We start from the raw sequence: 17,479 nt of genomic DNA, 5'->3' as shown, positions 1-17,479 counted from the left end.
AGACAGAAGTTTTATAAAAAATATACTTCGATTCAACCGATCATGAATGGAGCTCCTGTGTACCTCAGAGTCAGGGATTAGTAATTCAAAAATTTTTTCTCGGGAAAAAATTCGTGAGGGACACGTTACTGCCACTGGGTTTCTCTGAAACGAAATTCTAAGTTCATAAAAAGCTCTCAAGGTCAAGACTGTTATGAAAGGGATCACAGTCCCTGCCATGACAGCGAAGAGAGCAGTAAGTGCAAACATGAAGTTTTGAGAAAACGGGCTCAGAAGCTTCTGACCGGAAAATTTTATTGTAAGAAGCGTCCATTCTTTGTCAAATTGCCACTAATCGTCCGAAAGACTCCTAGAAATCGTTTAGACGCTTAAAAATCGACTGATTTTATTTCAATTACATAAAAAAGGTATTTTTCATTTTCATGCTAGGTTATTGTTAGGCAAGACAGCCGTAAGTGCTATCTTCTGCAATGCTTTCGTGGTTGCGTTTTGGACACACAAAAACAGCATTTTCAGGTTAGAAATTCGCAAAGAGCGGCGGCACTTTACTTGAAAGCACTGTTTTCATTGGCTCTCTGGAGGAATATTGTCATTTACTGCTGTCTTGCCTAAAACTACGTCATTTTTTGCGCACTTACGGCTTCCTCATATGTCTCGTTTTGATACAATTAAGATGAAGTTTCGCTGTTATAGCAAGTTCAGTGATTTCATCTAAAAGAGTTTAGACGAATTTTGAAGAAAATTCGATTTCGAAAATTTTACACTTACTGCTCTCTTCGCTATCCCGACAGTACCCTATGCAGAGACTTCATATCTGTATCCGATCAAACTCTTCATGCGTATGTCTCTTAAATACATTAACAGGGTTGCTCTCTGTGGGTTGATTCCAAAGTTGTAGCAATGGCAACCCTGCCAATGTATTCTCTCTATCTATGCATGGAAAGTTCGACTAGGTTTGGAGGTTGGCTCACAGCATGGGATACTGAGAGTACGCGATCCCTAACTAACACACTTATTTTGATACTCATATGATAATTTTGACGTAGGGCTTATTAGTGTGTCTGAAGTTACGCATCACTGTAATACCCTATCCAACAGACACACAATTTTCTGTTTCTGTCAACATCTATATCTGCGAAAACTTTTAACTATCATTGTAAAGTTTTGCTCCTCGTATGGTTTGCAATGATTGTCTTAATCCGCCGTCAATTAGATGCTTCATGAATCTCTATGTCTATCTACCTTGTAATCGTTGAACTTTACACTTCTCATCCGTGATATGTTTTACTCCTAACCCTTAAGCAGAATTGTCAGTATTTCCAGGCGTTCGAAGATCAAATATGCTGATGCATATGCCTTGTTGCAGTCAGTTACATAATACTGCATGCAAATTTTTGTGATGCAAGGAAGTTTTTTAATTCTTTTTCTTTGCTATGCGCAAAGCAACGCGCGTTGGAGAAAGTATCAATTTTTATTTTGTGATGTATTAACGGCAAAACTCCTATAGTCCACACTATATCTGATTACGACAGTGATGTAGCCAGACTTTTTCAATAACGAATGCCTGTTGAAACAATCTTGCTAAAGATAACTCTTCATCCAAATTTGTGCTAGAAGATACTAAGCTACTGACAATTTAGGCTGCTACAAATTAACACACGCTGCTCTCTAGTTGGAAAAATAAGTACTTTTTTTAATGAGTCTTTACTCTTGGAGCTGTGGTATATGAGGCCTGCAAAGGAGGTCGAAAAATTGGGACAAGCGTCTAACGTTATTGAAAGATAACGTCGTGAGGATTAACGTTGGTTTCAACTTAACGTTATAAGAATTAACGTAACGTTATAAGGATTAACGTTGGCTATTACGTTATTTTGGGATGCCCGCGTGGAACACGATCGAAATTTTAAAAGTAAACATAGGTCGGAATTTAGGGATATTAAACTCTAAGTCGAATTGAAGTTACATTTTCAGACTTTTCCAGATTTATCAGCTTCTTCTCAACTACATATAATTCTGAAACAGGGAAACGGATGAAAAGCACTAGAGCAAATCTCGATGGTTTAATTGAAATCGCGCTTTAATCTGTAACAGCGTGCTAACCACTTTGACATTTGTCCTTAATTTGTCGCGTGAATTTCCGTGTTTACCGTAAATCCCATTTATATTTGCATTCGAGACGTGATTAAGTGTATGAGGTCACAGACATAGCAGATTGAAATTCTCACCGCCAGCGTATAACGTTCAGTGCGAGGCGTCAACTATCGAATTTCGATATTTTCCCATTTGAAGCTGTGGTAAAGAATCGATTATTGAGGTGCTCGTTGCGAACATCTTGTTTATCGATCCTTTTCCATAGGTTTAAATGGCAGATCGATCCATATATCGCAAAGCACGCCACGCCACGCCACTGGATCGCATGTATTTACTGCTGAGTTTGCAGACTTCAAAATGTTATCAGTGGGGATTTTGGAAAAGTAAGCCTAATTTTTTACCGATAGTTGTATTTTCTCGGAAAAACTCAATATTTCGAGGATCAAAAATAAAAATATTGAAGTGAAAAAAGTCAGTCGCTGTTTTAATGTAAGTCAATTTTTTCCACTGCAGAAGCAACACGAAGATGAAAATAGTCTTTCTCCCCTCATTATCTTAATCTTGGGAAAGCGTTTATAGCGGAGTTTACCTCGGTCTTACATACCCCTCATAATGAATCGCTAGATAGCAGAGAATCAAAGCAGCACAAGACTAAATTTTTTCCTCATCATAATCAAAACTCAACGAGCACAATTAAAATTTTAATTATCATCTTGTTAATCAGAAATGAGCGATTAAAGCCCCCCCTTCTCCCCTCATACAAATGTTGCCTTTTCCTAACAACCCCCAAGCTTTAGATCCCTCCAAAAATTGCACCTACGGTTTGATTTCCTTTTCCAGGGTGCCTACAAATCGGAAATTTCCGGAAAGTCCGGAAATGCATCAGCACTGATTTTTTAAGGGCGGTCCAGAAGTATCGAAAAAGTGAGGAAAATCCGCTAGAAGGTCCGGAACTTTTCTCACTCTTTTGTCATTTTTGTCACAATTTAAGCGGGAAAATCAAATTTTTGAAATTTTTCGGATTTCGTCAATTGGAGGTACTAAAAAAGTACTGCATTTTTCTGTTGAGAAGTTACTGAACTTCTCAGGAATGTACTGAAAAAATACTGTAAAAGTGCTGATTTTTCGCCAGCCTGTCTCAGTTGACACCCTGCTTGTCTAAGTTAAGTTTGTTTTAAAATAAGTTTTCTGCCTGACCCACCAGTCATACTCACATGTGTGTTTTTGTCTTTTTCAGTTCGGATACAATTGTGTATGGGGCTGCGCTGCAGAGCGACAACGTGAGCAATGGAAAAGACAACGGAAGCATAACCAGCAGCACCACTCATCGAGTCATATATTGCGTCCATGGCAAAGCTAGCGGCTGTTGCCCCTCACTCACCGGTGCTCCTAGCAAAAATGGCAGTATGCCCCCTGATGGTGGCCCTGCCAGCCCTTTGCCATCAGACACTATCACTATTTGTAAGTCCAAGTTGTTCTCGATATCTGTGCATAAAATAATGTTTTCAAGATTTTCCTTGAAATACCTTAGGTTTTGAGCTCTATTGATATTAGACGCAATCCTAAGTTTTAGGAAGCACTTGACAACAGGATATACATAAAAAAGTCATTATGGCCTTTAGGTTTGAGAATATGGCTTCATATACCTCAAAGCCATCCATCAGAGCCAGTTTTTAAGTTTAAGTCGTGAATGCAAAAAATTTGCTTATAAAATGGTAGAATATCAATAAACTTTAATATTCTCATTCGATTGGAGCAAAAAACTGTACAAGAAAATACAGTATCAAAAATAAAATAATGAAGCAAACTCTTTTGTACGTCAATAAAATTGAATATTTGGCAGACGCGTTTCAGGCGCATTCCATCTCATCCTTTTGCGACTGATCAGCCGTACCGAAGATTGAGCCCAGCTGCATCTGCCAAAAATTTTAATTTATTTTCGTGCAAGTGAGTTTGCTTGCATAGTTTTATTTGCATAGTATTATTCAACTCTTGGTTTTTCCAAAAGCATCAATCTTTCGTTGATAAATGCAAGAGACACCCCAAAAGGCTCACAAAAATCAAGAAATCCACTTGTATATCATTTATTCATATCTCAATAAATTCATTGCCTCTCTTTTCATGGAGTTGCTTCTTATAGCTTTCAGAAAGAGGTGTGTGAAAAAACGGCCAAAAATGCCTCAAGGCATTTTCGAATTTTGATCACTTGGGGTGATACAGTAGCTTTCGAGACACCCAAAACCGGTCGCCGTTTTGCTTAGAAGCGCCGGGTTGCGACGTTGCCATTTTTTAAAGTGGAAACCTTTAAAAATTCATATCTCCGCCGCATCTCAACCGATTTCAATGAACTTTTTTTTAAAATGTTCCTCTTAAATAGAGCTTTCTAGTGATGTATAGTTTCTTGGGGTTTACTTGGCTTTAAGTGGCACTTACGCGGTTTTAGCAGTTTTTGATAGACACAAAAATTTAGTTTTTATTTTGCCACGATCGTGGAATCGACGGAATCTAAACAAAAACCAGTCTAAATGAAAGTTCAGATTCTCACCTTTCTAACGAGCACAAGATCATCCCGGGGAAACGTTTAGTTCCCGAGATATGACCGCTCAAAGTTGGTCACATGCGCTTTTGCGCAATGTGAATGCGTGTTATCACTGAGTCATTCGCGAACTAGGGGTCCCTTACGTTCAATTTACGTTGAAATAATTACACAGAGCAGTAAGGTGTACAACACGAGCCGTATTTTCACCTTCGGCTGCCGATGTGCGACGTTGCCATTTTTTGAAGTGAAAACTCTTAAAGATGCATAATTCCGCTGCATTTCAACCGATTTCAATGAACTTTTTTTTAAAATGTTCCTCTTAAATAGAGCTATCTAATGGCATTTAGGTTTCTGGATTTTATTTACCTTAGGGAGGCACTTAGGTCGTTTATATGGTTCTTTGCAGAGATTTTTCATACAAAAAATAGTGTTGCTATTTATATTTTTTTTTCTCGGCGGATTGTGGGAGGGTTTAAAATGGCAAAATTTAAAAGAAAGAACTTTTAAAAAAAGGGATTCTTTTAAGCACTATTCTTACGTGTACAAATATTGAAAGCGACGCTCTCATTGTACAGGAGAAGGTGGTGTTGCTAATTTACCAAGATTTTTACATTATACTTTAAGCGATGGTGATCTTCCGATCTAGTTTGAATGTTAAAAAAAATCGGGGGAAATACCTACAGACCCCCTCCTGAAAAAAAAGAAAAAAAAATAGCAACACTATTTTTTGTATGAAAAATCTCTGCAAAGAACCATATAAACGACCTAAGTGCCTCCCTAAGGTAAATAAAATCCAGAAACCTAAATGCCATTAGATAGCTCTATTTAAGAGGAACATTTTAAAAAAAAGTTCATTGAAATCGGTTGAAATGCAGCGGAATTATGCATCTTTAAGAGTTTTCACTTCAAAAAATGGCAACGTCGCACATCGGCAGCCGAAGGTGAAAATACGGCTCGTGTTGTACACCTTACTGCTCTGTGTAATTATTTCAACGTAAATTGAACGTAAGGGACCCCTAGTTCGCGAATGACTCAGTGATAACACGCATTCACATTGCGCAAAAGCGCATGTGACCAACTTTGAGCGGTCATATCTCGGGAACTAAACGTTTCCCCGGGATGATCTTGTGCTCGTTAGAAAGGTGAGAATCTGAACTTTCATTTAGACTGGTTTTTGTTTAGATTCCGTCGATTCCACGATCGTGGCAAAATAAAAACTAAATTTTTGTGTCTATCAAAAACTGCTAAAACCGCGTAAGTGCCACTTAAAGCCAAGTAAACCCCAAGAAACTATACATCACTAGAAAGCTCTATTTAAGAGGAACATTTTAAAAAAAAGTTCATTGAAATCGGTTGAGATGCGGCGGAGATATGAATTTTTAAAGGTTTCCACTTTAAAAAATGGCAACGTCGCAACCCGGCGCTTCTAAGCAAAACGGCGACCGGTTTTGGGTGTCTCGAAAGCTACTGTATCACCCCAAGTGATCAAAATTCGAAAATGCCTTGAGGCATTTTTGGCCGTTTTTTCACACACCTCTTTGTAATTCGTACCATTATCTCATCATTAGTCTTTTGGGCTTGAAAATCATTCATGTTTCATTTTTTTATCAGGTAAAACATACAAAAATTGATGTTGTTACAATGAAATTAATACAACTTTGGAATTGTTGACTTGCAGACTCTAATTGCAGTAAAGTTGGTGTGATTAGTATGCAATTGTGATAACTGATAATTTCAGGCCATAAATCTTTCAATTCTAACTACTCAACTCAAATCGATAAAAGTACTTCAGCAATCTCAAAAAAGAAGAAAGAAGACAAAGAAAGAAATGGTTTTCTTTATGTCATTTCATGAGTGTTTCAGCCAGTTGAAAAGATAAAAGAAAAAGGGAAGAAAAAGAAAAGAAAAAAAGAAAGAAAAAAAGTAAGAAAAAAGAAAAGAAAAACCAGCAAGGGTATTTATCTGAAATTAGATAATCTAATTTGGTCTTAAATGAAAAGATAATGCAGGTCTCGCCTTTTCGTCAGGAACTCATCCCTCACTAAGCACTATCTCATGAAGAATCTGAAGCTCAGATAGCATTGAATGTGACGCTTCCAAAATATTTGGATGAAAGAATTTTTCTTTTAAAAAGTAAGCTTACATGTGTTTTAGAAGCTGTAAGCCTGTCAGTTTCTCCTACTTTTAGACGTTGAACTAAGTTGTAGAGAACTTTACCATGCCAGGGTTATTTCTTGAAAATTTACTTCTCAGCTTTGATAATCGTGAGACTTGTTTTAGTGAAAATGATTTGCTTTATTCTGCAGATGATGAACATTACTGCCATAATGAGGAAAGGACTACAACGAACACAAAAGCACGGAAGAAGCTCATTATTGCCAGTATACTATGTATCATATTCATGATAGGAGAAATTATAGGTAAGTTTCTCAAAATAGTCAAAATTCGTAAAAATTTTATTTTAGAACAAAATATTTCAGCTGAAGAGTAATATTTTTAGGTTCAGTAAATCAGTTATTTATAAAATAATATTGTTCTAATCGTTAATGGAGTTTATGCCAAAGAAGCCTCAACATTTTAAGACTGCAACACCGTCTTCATTTCAGTGTCAAAAATGAATATAAGAATCAAGATGGTGTACCATCTCTCTAATTTTAAAAGTGTTGAAATTTGTTTTGCGTATACTCAAAGATCATCAAAAAATGATGACTGGTTCAAACATCAAATTTTCTACAATGCAAACTATTTGAGTTGTCAGGAGTTAAGAATTGGAGTAAATTAGAGGGTCAGCTATGCTACCTTTGTTAGATTACTTTGTCACAAAAATTGCCATGAAAATATATTCCTGATCAGGTGAGGCCACATGTGGAAGGATTTATAATAGTGAAAAAACTTTGATATAAATCAGAAAGTCAGCGTAAAGAAAAAAAGGTCTTAGTGGTAATTTTATTCAAAGGTCAGTTCGAAAAATAAAGATATTATGGAAACCCAAGTTTTTTCTATGGCTTATTAGGCCTAAAATAAATAGACTTGCTTGTGGGAACAAAAGCTCTGGAAGATTTCATACTTTTAACTCTCTGGCAGTTTCTTTTTGATCAGTATGACCTTCACAATTCTCAAGTAGTGTTGCCCTCATTGACTATCAATGTTGGCTTTTTGGTAGAAACTAATTTCTATTGTGAATTAAGTTAGATGCAGCTAATCTGTATCTTTGCATAATGTAGGCTACTCGAGAACAAAAATTGCTACCATCAGAACTTATGGAGCTTCTACTTGTTGGCTTTTCAATTTACAGCATTAGGCGTGATCAGTCACTGATTTCTGTTGTCAATAGGCCAATTATGCCCCTGTTTGCCTAATTTTATCCACAAGAAATTCAATTTCAAGTACATAATATGTACATTGTTAATAAATTAAATAGGTAATTAATTAATCAAGTTGTTTTATTGTGTCAAAAGTACAGCAGAAAAAATGCTAATAAATAACATTTTTTTTTATCAATCGTGTTCGTTTTTCTTCTAATACTTACATGTTTTTGTATGTTGCTCTAATAGGTGGCTATTTATCAAGTAGTTTAGCAATTGCCACTGATGCGGCTCATTTGCTTACTGATTTCGCCAGTTTTATGATATCATTGTTTGCGCTGTGGGTAGCCAACAGGCCTCCTACGCAAAGCATGCCGTTTGGATGGTACCGAGCGGAAGTCATTGGTGCTTTAACATCTGTTCTTATGATCTGGATCGTCACAGGAATCCTTGTTTACATGGCTGTAGAAAGAATAATCAAAAAAGATTTCGAAATTGATGCAAAAATCATGTTAATTACATCAGCTGTTGGTGTGCTTGTTAACATCATGTACGTATCTCAAGAAATATTATCCTACAATTTCTCCATAATCTCCTTGTTCATCGTAAGGTCTCCATCGTTTTACCATCAATATCAAGTTAGAATGATAATTCAGTTCGATGAATGAATTTTTGTATGTAGAGAAAATACCCTAATCCTATTCACCCTGAATGGACCTGTAGACAAGGCACGACTTTCAGCATTCTGATACATGTTTCTTAACTAAAATTCCACGCTGAATACGACGTGCACAACAAAAAGTACCGAAATCAACTCCTTCCAAAGTTATTTAATGATTCTTGATGCGTGAATTCAAAGCACCCGCTCATGAAGACTCAATGCTCTGCATGATTCACATCGAGTGCTAAACGTTATAATGACAGTCTCTGCAATATAAAAATCTGGCAACCTCAATCTTGACACTTTGGCTCAGCTGCAGCAAATTGCTGATAGTTTGAACAACACATGGTGGGAAATGAACATTACTCGATTGAGAAGCTTGTTGAAACCGTTGTAGTGCGCGATTCGACTCATGTAGAGCTTTGAGTTTCTTGTCAGCGGGCAGTTCAAAGTCTTCGTAACCAATGTGACATAGAAACGTTAATATCTTCGTTTGGAGTTTGTTTCATTAGTTTTTGTTGCGCAAATCGTGCTCTACGTGATATCCTGGTTATGAAACATGTATCAGAATGCTTAAATTCGTACCTTGTCTATTTATTTCTAAGGACGACGGACCGGTCTCATGGGAAAAGTGGGCCCGGTTAAATCGGCTGGCGTTTTGATATGTTGTAGGTCTTAACCTACTGATCAAAAGTGTCAATGGGCATTTCTCCCTATCTCGAAGTTTTACCCCCCATTTTGGGGGTCAAAGTTGCCAATTCGGCGTATAATTGGCAGTTTTGACACCCGGGTTTATTGGTCGCCTATGAGATTCTTTGATGGTTTCTTGAGTCTTTTGTATCCTCTGAATAGGCTAGAGACCATCCGAACTCAAAAACTGACAATTTTGCCTTATGGGTAAGGGGGGGGGGGTGTTCACGCCACCGATTTCAGAGTCGGCGAGCCGTATTAAACCGATTCTTTCGCCATGTTTTGGAGAATTTTTTATGCGAATGATTGCGACTGCATCTAGAAAGGTCGACTAAGATGCAGCTCAGAATATACCCCCGGGCGGGAAGGGGGGGGGGGTGCGACCGAACTCGAGCAGCGTAACTGGCTTGCGCGGGTCGGATCAAACCGATCCTTCTATTATGTTTTGGAGAACTTTTTTGCAAATGAGTCAGGCTGCTTCTTGAAAGGTCTAAGATGCAGCTCAAAATCTAGGCGGGGAGGCGAAAACTGGGCCGAAAAGCCGACCGAACTCGGGCAGCGAAAGTTGCCCGAGTTTGATTGTTGATCGGTTGATGAGTTGATAGGTTGACCGATGATTTTGTCATGTTTTGGAGTTTTTTTTTTTTTTTCATCCCAATGAAACAGACTGCATTTCGGAAGGTCGACTGAGATGGAGCACGGAATATGCTGTATGAGAAAGGAGGCTTCTCAATCCGCACCCTCCCTCGCAATAGGATCTCTCAGCATAGGTCAGTGTGGCACTGACACTAGTAGAGTGACACTTTTGAATGTGGCTAGGACAATTAAAACTTCATACCGTTTAACGCATCATTCAATTTTCAGCATATCCTGATGCATTTCAGAATTTCGACGAGGGGAGGGGTTATTTGCTTTTGAAAAGAAAAAAAATTAAAAAGAAGAAGTACATGACCTTGTTTATTTCTTAGATTTTCTGATTACGTAAAAAAATCTCAGCGAGCTCGCCTCACTTTCTGCACTGAGAGCTTCCAGGATTTGATCCATTACTTATGGAGCTCCAGTAGAAAGAATGAAAAACCCAGAACTCGTCAAATACCTTCAGAACTGATTGCATTGCATATATTGCCTTTTTGCGAATGCTTTGCTTTCTTCCTTGCCTTTCTTGACATTCTACAAAACTGTTTAATGCTCGATAATAATGTGCGATTTCATTTAAAAAATCACCTAGATGATATATTTCTGAAATCAACCGACGTTATATACGTCTCAGCCGTAGGAATCATCTGCACCATTAGCTTTTCGCTTATAGAAATATTGGGCTCAGTCGGAAATGCGTGTCAGCTAAAACGACCCTCGGAATTATGTATGAGTGATGGTGGTGGTAAAAAATGCCACTATACTAGTGTCAGTGCCACACTGACCTATGCTGAGAGATCCTATTGCGAGGGAGGGTGTGGATTGAGAAACCTCCTTTCTCATACAGCATATTCCGTGCTCCATCTCAGTCGACACTTCGAAATGCAGTCTGTTTCATTGGGATGGAAAAAAAACTCCAAAAAATGACAAAATCATCGGTTTGATGCAACTCGCGAGAGCTAGTTTCGCTGCCCGAGTTCGGTCGGCTTTTCGGCCCAGTTTTCGCTTCCCCCCCCCCCCCCCGGGGGGGGGGTATATTTTGAGCTGCATCTTAGTAGACCTTTCAAGAAGCAGCCTGAGTCACTTGCAAAAAAGTTCTCCAAAACATAATAGAAGGATCGGTTTGATCCGACCCGCGCAAGCCAGTTACGCTGCTCGAGTTCGGTCGCACCCCCCCCCCCCCCCTCCCGCCCGGGGGTATATTCTGAGCTGCATCTTAGTCGACCTTTCTAGATGCAGTCGCAATCATTTGCATAAAAAATTCTCCAAAACATGGCGAAAGAATCGGTTTAATACGGCTCGCCGACTCTGAAATCGGTGGCGTGAACACCCCCCCCCCCCCTTACCCATAAGGCAAAATTGTCAGTTTTTGAGTTCGGATGGTCTCTAGCCTATTCAGAGGATACAAAAGACTCAAGAAACCATCAAAGAATCTCATAGGCGACCAATAAACCCGGGTGTCAAAACTGCCAATTATACGCCGAATTGGCAACTTTGACCCCCAAAATGGGGGGTAAAACTTCGAGATAGGGAGAAATGCCCATTGACACTTTTGTTCAGTAGGTTAAGACCTACAACATATCAAAACGCCAGCCGATTTAACCGGGCCCACTTTTCCCATAAGACCGGTCCGTCGTCCTTTATTCCCTGTCTCCAAAGTTCATGTAATTTTGCTGATAGCTATGGCTAAAATTGTTTTAAAAAAATCACTTCTTTGGAGAAACTTTGAAGGGTCATCCAATATTTAGGCGCCTAGCACATGTTATCGATATTTTGTGCCTGTCTGTAATTTTTATTATTTTTCTTTTTTTCTTTTCATTTCAGTATGGCATTTTCATTGCATCAACATGGGCATTCTCATGGAGGGAAAACTCACACTTCAACAGGAGATAGTGAAGAAGAATCTCATCATAGTCATAGGGATAACATCAATGTCCGGGCTGCATTTATTCATGTTATAGGGGACTTTATTCAAAGTTTCGGAGTTTTGCTAGCTGCTCTAGTCATCTATTTTAAGGTTGGTACTGATGTATTGTCAATGACAGTTGAACGCAGTCTGAAGCCACAAATTTATGCTGAGATTTTCATCAGCATTGATATAGGTGGATGGATTATGACTCATGCCAAAAGCCTGACCCAAAATTTCCCTCCCTGACTGGTGCCATCGCTGCTGATAAGTGAGCTTACGGTGTTACTTAAAAAACATGAAAAACTGTCACTAGTATTACCATCATAGCATGCTTTTCTCTCTCCTTTCTGTCTCAGAAACTTCTTTCAAAGATTTACTCTGATTTTTTCAATGGGAACATTTTTACAAGATTGAAGATAGCACACAATGAAGGTTCTTGTTTGGAATTTATAAATTAACCACCTTATTTCATCATTGGAACATGAGGCTGGGCATTCCTCTAGACTGACTCTTCTCATTTTTATCTCAGAAATACTTGTTCAAACTACTGCACAAGCATATTGTGACACTTCCTTGAGATGTACACAAGTGAAGAAAGGAAGAAAGAAAAAAATATACTAAAAGTGCGGTTCAAATACTTTAGGTACTTTACAGAATAATAGGTGTGGGTCGTAAGTGACAGGATGATGTTCATAAGTATCTATCTTTTACTCAATGGCAACCAGTGCATTAAATTGGCTTTGGAGAGATTGACAATGCTGCTTGCTGATAAAAAAAAAAGTGCAGTTAAGTTTGAAAATGAACAGTTTAGGCATGAACTTTTTTACTCTGGTATGAAGATTTTTCTTCTTAATTGTAAATTAAATATGTATCACATATTTTTCGAAGTTATGACTCAAATTCTCTTTTTACAGCCTGAGTGGAGCTTGGTGGACCCCATCTGTACATTTTTATTCTCAGTCCTCGTTTTAATCACCACATTTGCCATCATCCGTGATACTTTGGTCGTATTGATGGAAGGTTTGTGTTTACAGTCTTTCTCTAGGTTTTAGTCTATTTTGTTAATGAATTTGAAAAAAGTTAAGTGTAGATATTAGCGTCCTTTTTTTCCTGAACCAAAGTTTCTTTTGACGCATACCTTTAAAGTTTCCCTTTTTTATACATTATTTTCAAAATGGTCCTGACGGAGAACTTGAAAATATCAGGCACTTATTTACCGTCAAAAATCAGGCTGAAAATGTCTAACCAATAGACAAAATTTAATTTGTAAAAAGTTATTAAATCTACTACATACATACATACAGTCGCTCCTATAACGCACTCAGGCGCTCTGCGACGCCCAATTACTACATGTACCTATCTTCATTCTATTATTCTTCCCTCCATTATATCTACTAACTTTTGAAAATGTATATTCATCTGAAGACCTACATTTTTAGCATCCACCAAAGCATTGAAAATTGTTTGAGTCGCAAAGTTGACGATCTCTATCAAGATCAGCATTCATAAAAGCCAAATTGTCCAAGTTTTACATAATCTCTAAAATTTAAGCGTCTATAAGAGCTGAACGGGTTATTTCATTGATTTTCTTTATTTTTTATTTTATTAATTTCCGTTATAAGAGTTATAAAATAGACGAAGTTCCTCCTCAAACCATCCTCATAGGTACAATAAATCAATATTCATTTTATGAAGTCTTCTCACTTGTTTCAAGGATATTTATGCAAATATTTGTTTACATTTATTTCACCCTCCATTTTTTTCATTTCTTTTAGGTATACCAAGTGGTGTCAATTTTGCGGATGTACTGAACACATTCCTCAGCATTGAAGGAGTTATGAAAGTGCATAACCTAAGAATTTGGGCTTTGAGCTTGGATAAAACTGCATTATCAGCTCATTTAGCTGTCCGTAAGTACCTATTTGCCAATTGACTTGAAATTTTTTTACATAACAGTCACTGTTCAAATGATATGTGAGGTAGACGATCACAGCAGGCAGTGACATAGAGTTGATGTAGGGTCGAAATTTCAACTTCTAGCAATTGAGATCAAATCATTGCTGTTACTTAGAGAGCTGTGATACTATTGCAACCAAAATTTTTGGAGTCTGTTTCCTTCTTTTTTTGTGGAAGCTCAATATATTCGGATACCAATCACCATGATTGTAATATTTCAGTCGTTGTTTGATGTTTGTATCAAATAGTAGACCCCACATATCTACAACACACTATTGTCAATACTTCCTCTTTATTTTTTTTTATTTAACATTTTTCACAGAATTTGCTTTTAAGTATGTAGTTGCTGTGGCTCTCCAAAGCCACTGTGAGGTTAAACTTATAAACACTTTCAAATACCTAAAAAAGACAAAATCTAAAATGTTTGCATCATTATGCACCCTAAAATGGGATGACCTCCTCTTTTCCTCCCTGCCTACGGTTAAGTATATCCGATCAGGTTGAATTACTGCATTGTCAATTGAATCGGCGCATGCGAAAACGTCCGTTGTCCAATACAGAGTTTCATAATTGCGGTGGGTTTCTTTTGTCCCACGGCACTGATGAATAGGATTGATCTCTTTTGTAAACGTTTAATTACACTTAGGGGATTATTTATAAAATTGTTCTACATTCCTAACGTATTAAACCTTGTGTTGTTAAGTTACAACGAAATTGTCCACTCAAATTCTGAAACACTGTCTTGGACATGGGACGTTTTCGCATACGTCGATTCAATTGAGGTGGTGACAATAGTGTAGGATCCTATCTAGTCTCAATTTTAAGAGCTCATAAATGGTCTCCTACTTCCGAATTCCACTGAAACATTTATGTGTGTTTCACAGTCTTTAATCACCTTAGTTCTGTTTTTGTGGGTATCATCTAACATTTCTAAACTATAGCCAAGAAATGATATACCTGAGTTTTCCATTCTAATGCTTTTTGTGAGTTGCCTCATTCTGGCGTCAGTGCTGCATCTGCTCTGTTATACCTTTCTTCAAAGAATATCGCACTTAATTTACCACAGATGACTTGAATTAATTCCTTTCTTACCGAATCTTGAAGCAAGAACAATAAAAAACATAACAGAAAAAATAGAGAACGAACTATAACTTGTCTCTACTCTACACCACTCCACAATAAATAAAATTTGCTATTATGTTAAGAAGGACACTACACATGTTCGTATCCTAAAAATGGTGAAAATATAAGGGGAAAACATTAGTGCGTACCAGGGGTCTAAGAGAGGGAGAAATGACCCAGAATACCTGCAAGCAGAGCTTTTATTTGTCTGAAGATGCTGCTTTAAATTTGAGTAATCGAACTATCAATTGAATCATCAGGAGGTAATAGTCCTTCTTTACTGATATGAAGGCAAGAAAGTCAGATGTGCTAAAAAATGATACAAAAGCTGAATTTTGTATGAGAGAGGAAACAGTTGGAGTAACAGAGACATGAACAGAAGAAATTAATCTCGTTGGCATTAGCTTATGATGATATAATTGCTTCGAGTGTTTAATTTACTCAAAACGGCTTGTCTTTGAAAAAGATTATTTTTACCCAGTTCTGTTTCATAATTGTGTTCACTTTTTCAAAATATTTGTTGGACACGACAGCCAATTTTCTTCCTATGGCTAGGCTTGACTCAGACTTGACTTTGTAACTCATCCTTGGATGATTTATTTCACCCTTTGAAGATAGGATTTTTACCTATGTTTTGCAGAGCATTACCTACCTACGTATAGTCCGAGAGCCAGACGACTTTGAGTGACAAACTCGGGATACATGTTTTGACCCCCTAAATCGATAGCCTTGCATGCACTGAAACGGAAAATTTTTGTCTGCCGCCCTCTAGCCTGTGCCATCACCCTCATCTAGGCCCTCAAAGTGGTCCAAAAAACACCATCTGGTGACAAACTCCTGACGCTCGGCAGACAAGTCTATTATTAAAGATCATACCCAGGGTGACTAGAAAAACTTTGTCTGCCGCCTTCTAGCCTGTGCCATCACCCTCATCTAGGCCCTCAAAGTGGTCCAAAAAACACCATCTGGTGACAAACTCCTGACGCTCGGCAGACAAGTCTATTATTAAAGATCATACCCAGGGTGACTAGAAAAACTTTGTCTGCCGCCTTCTAGCCTGTGCCATCACCCTCATCTAGGCCCTCAAAGTGGTCCAAAAAACACCATCTGGTGACAAACTCCTGACGCCTAGTGCGGTTGCAGATGTACTCCTGTGAGCAGCTTGTGTAATAAAGTTTGAATGATACATCATTCTCTTCGTTTTTTCGTGTAGAATCCGATTTTCGATGTTGTCAAGTCCAAAAATGATGCTGGTGCCCCCAATTCAAGATGGCGCCCAAAATGGCCGCCCCGGAGGTCAAAATTCCAAAATTTGAGAATATTGTCGAGTTTGGTATCCATTTATATGTAATTTTGGTCGTAGAATTCATATCTGGTGTCAAAAAATAATTTCAACCCCTTAGGGTCCGTCAAATCCAAGATGGCGGCCAAAATTTCAACTTTAATGATAATTACCCAAGATGCACCTTTCACTGTCGAATGACGTGTCTTCATTTATGTTAATTAGGTCAGAAAACCTACAAGGGAGGTCTACAATGCCACTGCACCCTATGGAGGGCCAGGGTTCACCCCCTCCTACCCCCAATATGGCCGCCGCGGAGGGCATAAATAGTGACATTCTCTCAGAACGTCATAGTAGGTGTCCATTCCTATGTAATTTGAGGCGTAAATTCCAAATTTCAAGTCATAAATCGCAAATGTGAGACTTGCAATGGCTTATACCCTATATGGGGCCAGGGGAACCCCCTCAACCCCCTCTTCTTTCTAATATGGCTGCCATGGGGGGCATAAATAGTGAAATTCTCTCAGGACGTCATGTGAGGTGTCGATTCATAACATTGGGACCATATACGTTTTCAGATCCCAGAAATCGTCCAGAATTAAGAAAACACATAACTTCCAAGGGAAATTATGAACTTGATTTATCGACTTTTTTCACCCTGAAATGTCCGCTATTCCAATATTCGCCCACATAGGAACAGTGAAATTCTCTCAAAGCGGCATAGTAGGTGTCGATTTGTTTTTAATCTGAGGCGTGGATTTCGAATCACAAGTCAAATTATGTAAATATCCCATAGTGACGAAAATACTTATATATTGCAACCGCTTTGGCCTACATTTTGGACTAAAAATGCTGCTTGGGTTCATTTTTGTCGAAAGAGCTGGAAATGAATCGGTGATTTTAATGGTAATTGACAAATTTCACGCGTATTCTTTTTCTATGTACGCAAAGGACTCAGATGGGTGTCTGTTTTTTTCATTTTTAAAAATTCCCACAAAAATATAATTTTTTTGCCGACGAAGTATGTATCTGCATTCAGAGTTCCTATGTTATTGTTTATGAACGCACTCAGTTTAATTGCAATTAAAACAACTGGATAATTGAGTGCTTTTTGTAGCGCAGGGTTTCGTCTCCTAGTAGAAGCGACACCTACAGTTTCCTGCGTTATCTGCAACAAAACGCACGCTCCTGCTGGAAGAAAATCGATTACCCTAATAATTTCCCTTGGAAGTTATGTGTTTTCTTAATTCTGGACGATTTCTGGGATCTGAAAACGTATATGGTCCCA

General features: G+C 38.1%; 1 protein-coding gene and 1 long non-coding RNA gene across 10 annotated transcripts in view; one reads left to right on the top strand and one right to left on the bottom strand.

Moving 5' to 3' along the window:
• LOC109040783 (proton-coupled zinc antiporter SLC30A2) overlaps positions 1-17,479 on the top strand; it is a 45,458-nt gene that overhangs the window by 23,120 nt on the left and 4,859 nt on the right. For all 9 annotated transcript variants that reach the window (XM_019056842.2, XM_019056849.2, XM_019056850.2 and 6 more), the window contains 6 exons: positions 3,329-3,552; positions 6,937-7,050; positions 8,185-8,485; positions 11,747-11,939; positions 12,746-12,851; positions 13,607-13,741. In XM_019056842.2, the coding sequence (XP_018912387.2) occupies positions 3,329-3,552; positions 6,937-7,050; positions 8,185-8,485; positions 11,747-11,939; positions 12,746-12,851; positions 13,607-13,741 (1,073 nt within the window). The remainder of the gene's footprint in view (positions 1-3,328; positions 3,553-6,936; positions 7,051-8,184; positions 8,486-11,746; positions 11,940-12,745; positions 12,852-13,606; positions 13,742-17,479) is intronic.
• Positions 8,056-15,052, bottom strand: LOC109040784 (uncharacterized). The gene is made up of 2 exons (XR_002009875.2): positions 14,745-15,052; positions 8,056-8,397 (listed from the first exon to the last, which is right to left on the bottom strand). It is a non-coding gene; the product is annotated as an uncharacterized lncRNA (long non-coding RNA).

The sequence above is a fragment of the Bemisia tabaci genome, chromosome 5 (assembly GCF_918797505.1).
Source record: "Bemisia tabaci chromosome 5, PGI_BMITA_v3".
Lineage (NCBI taxonomy): Eukaryota > Metazoa > Arthropoda > Insecta > Hemiptera > Aleyrodidae > Bemisia > Bemisia tabaci.
This window is presented reverse-complemented; position numbering and strand designations above follow the sequence as displayed.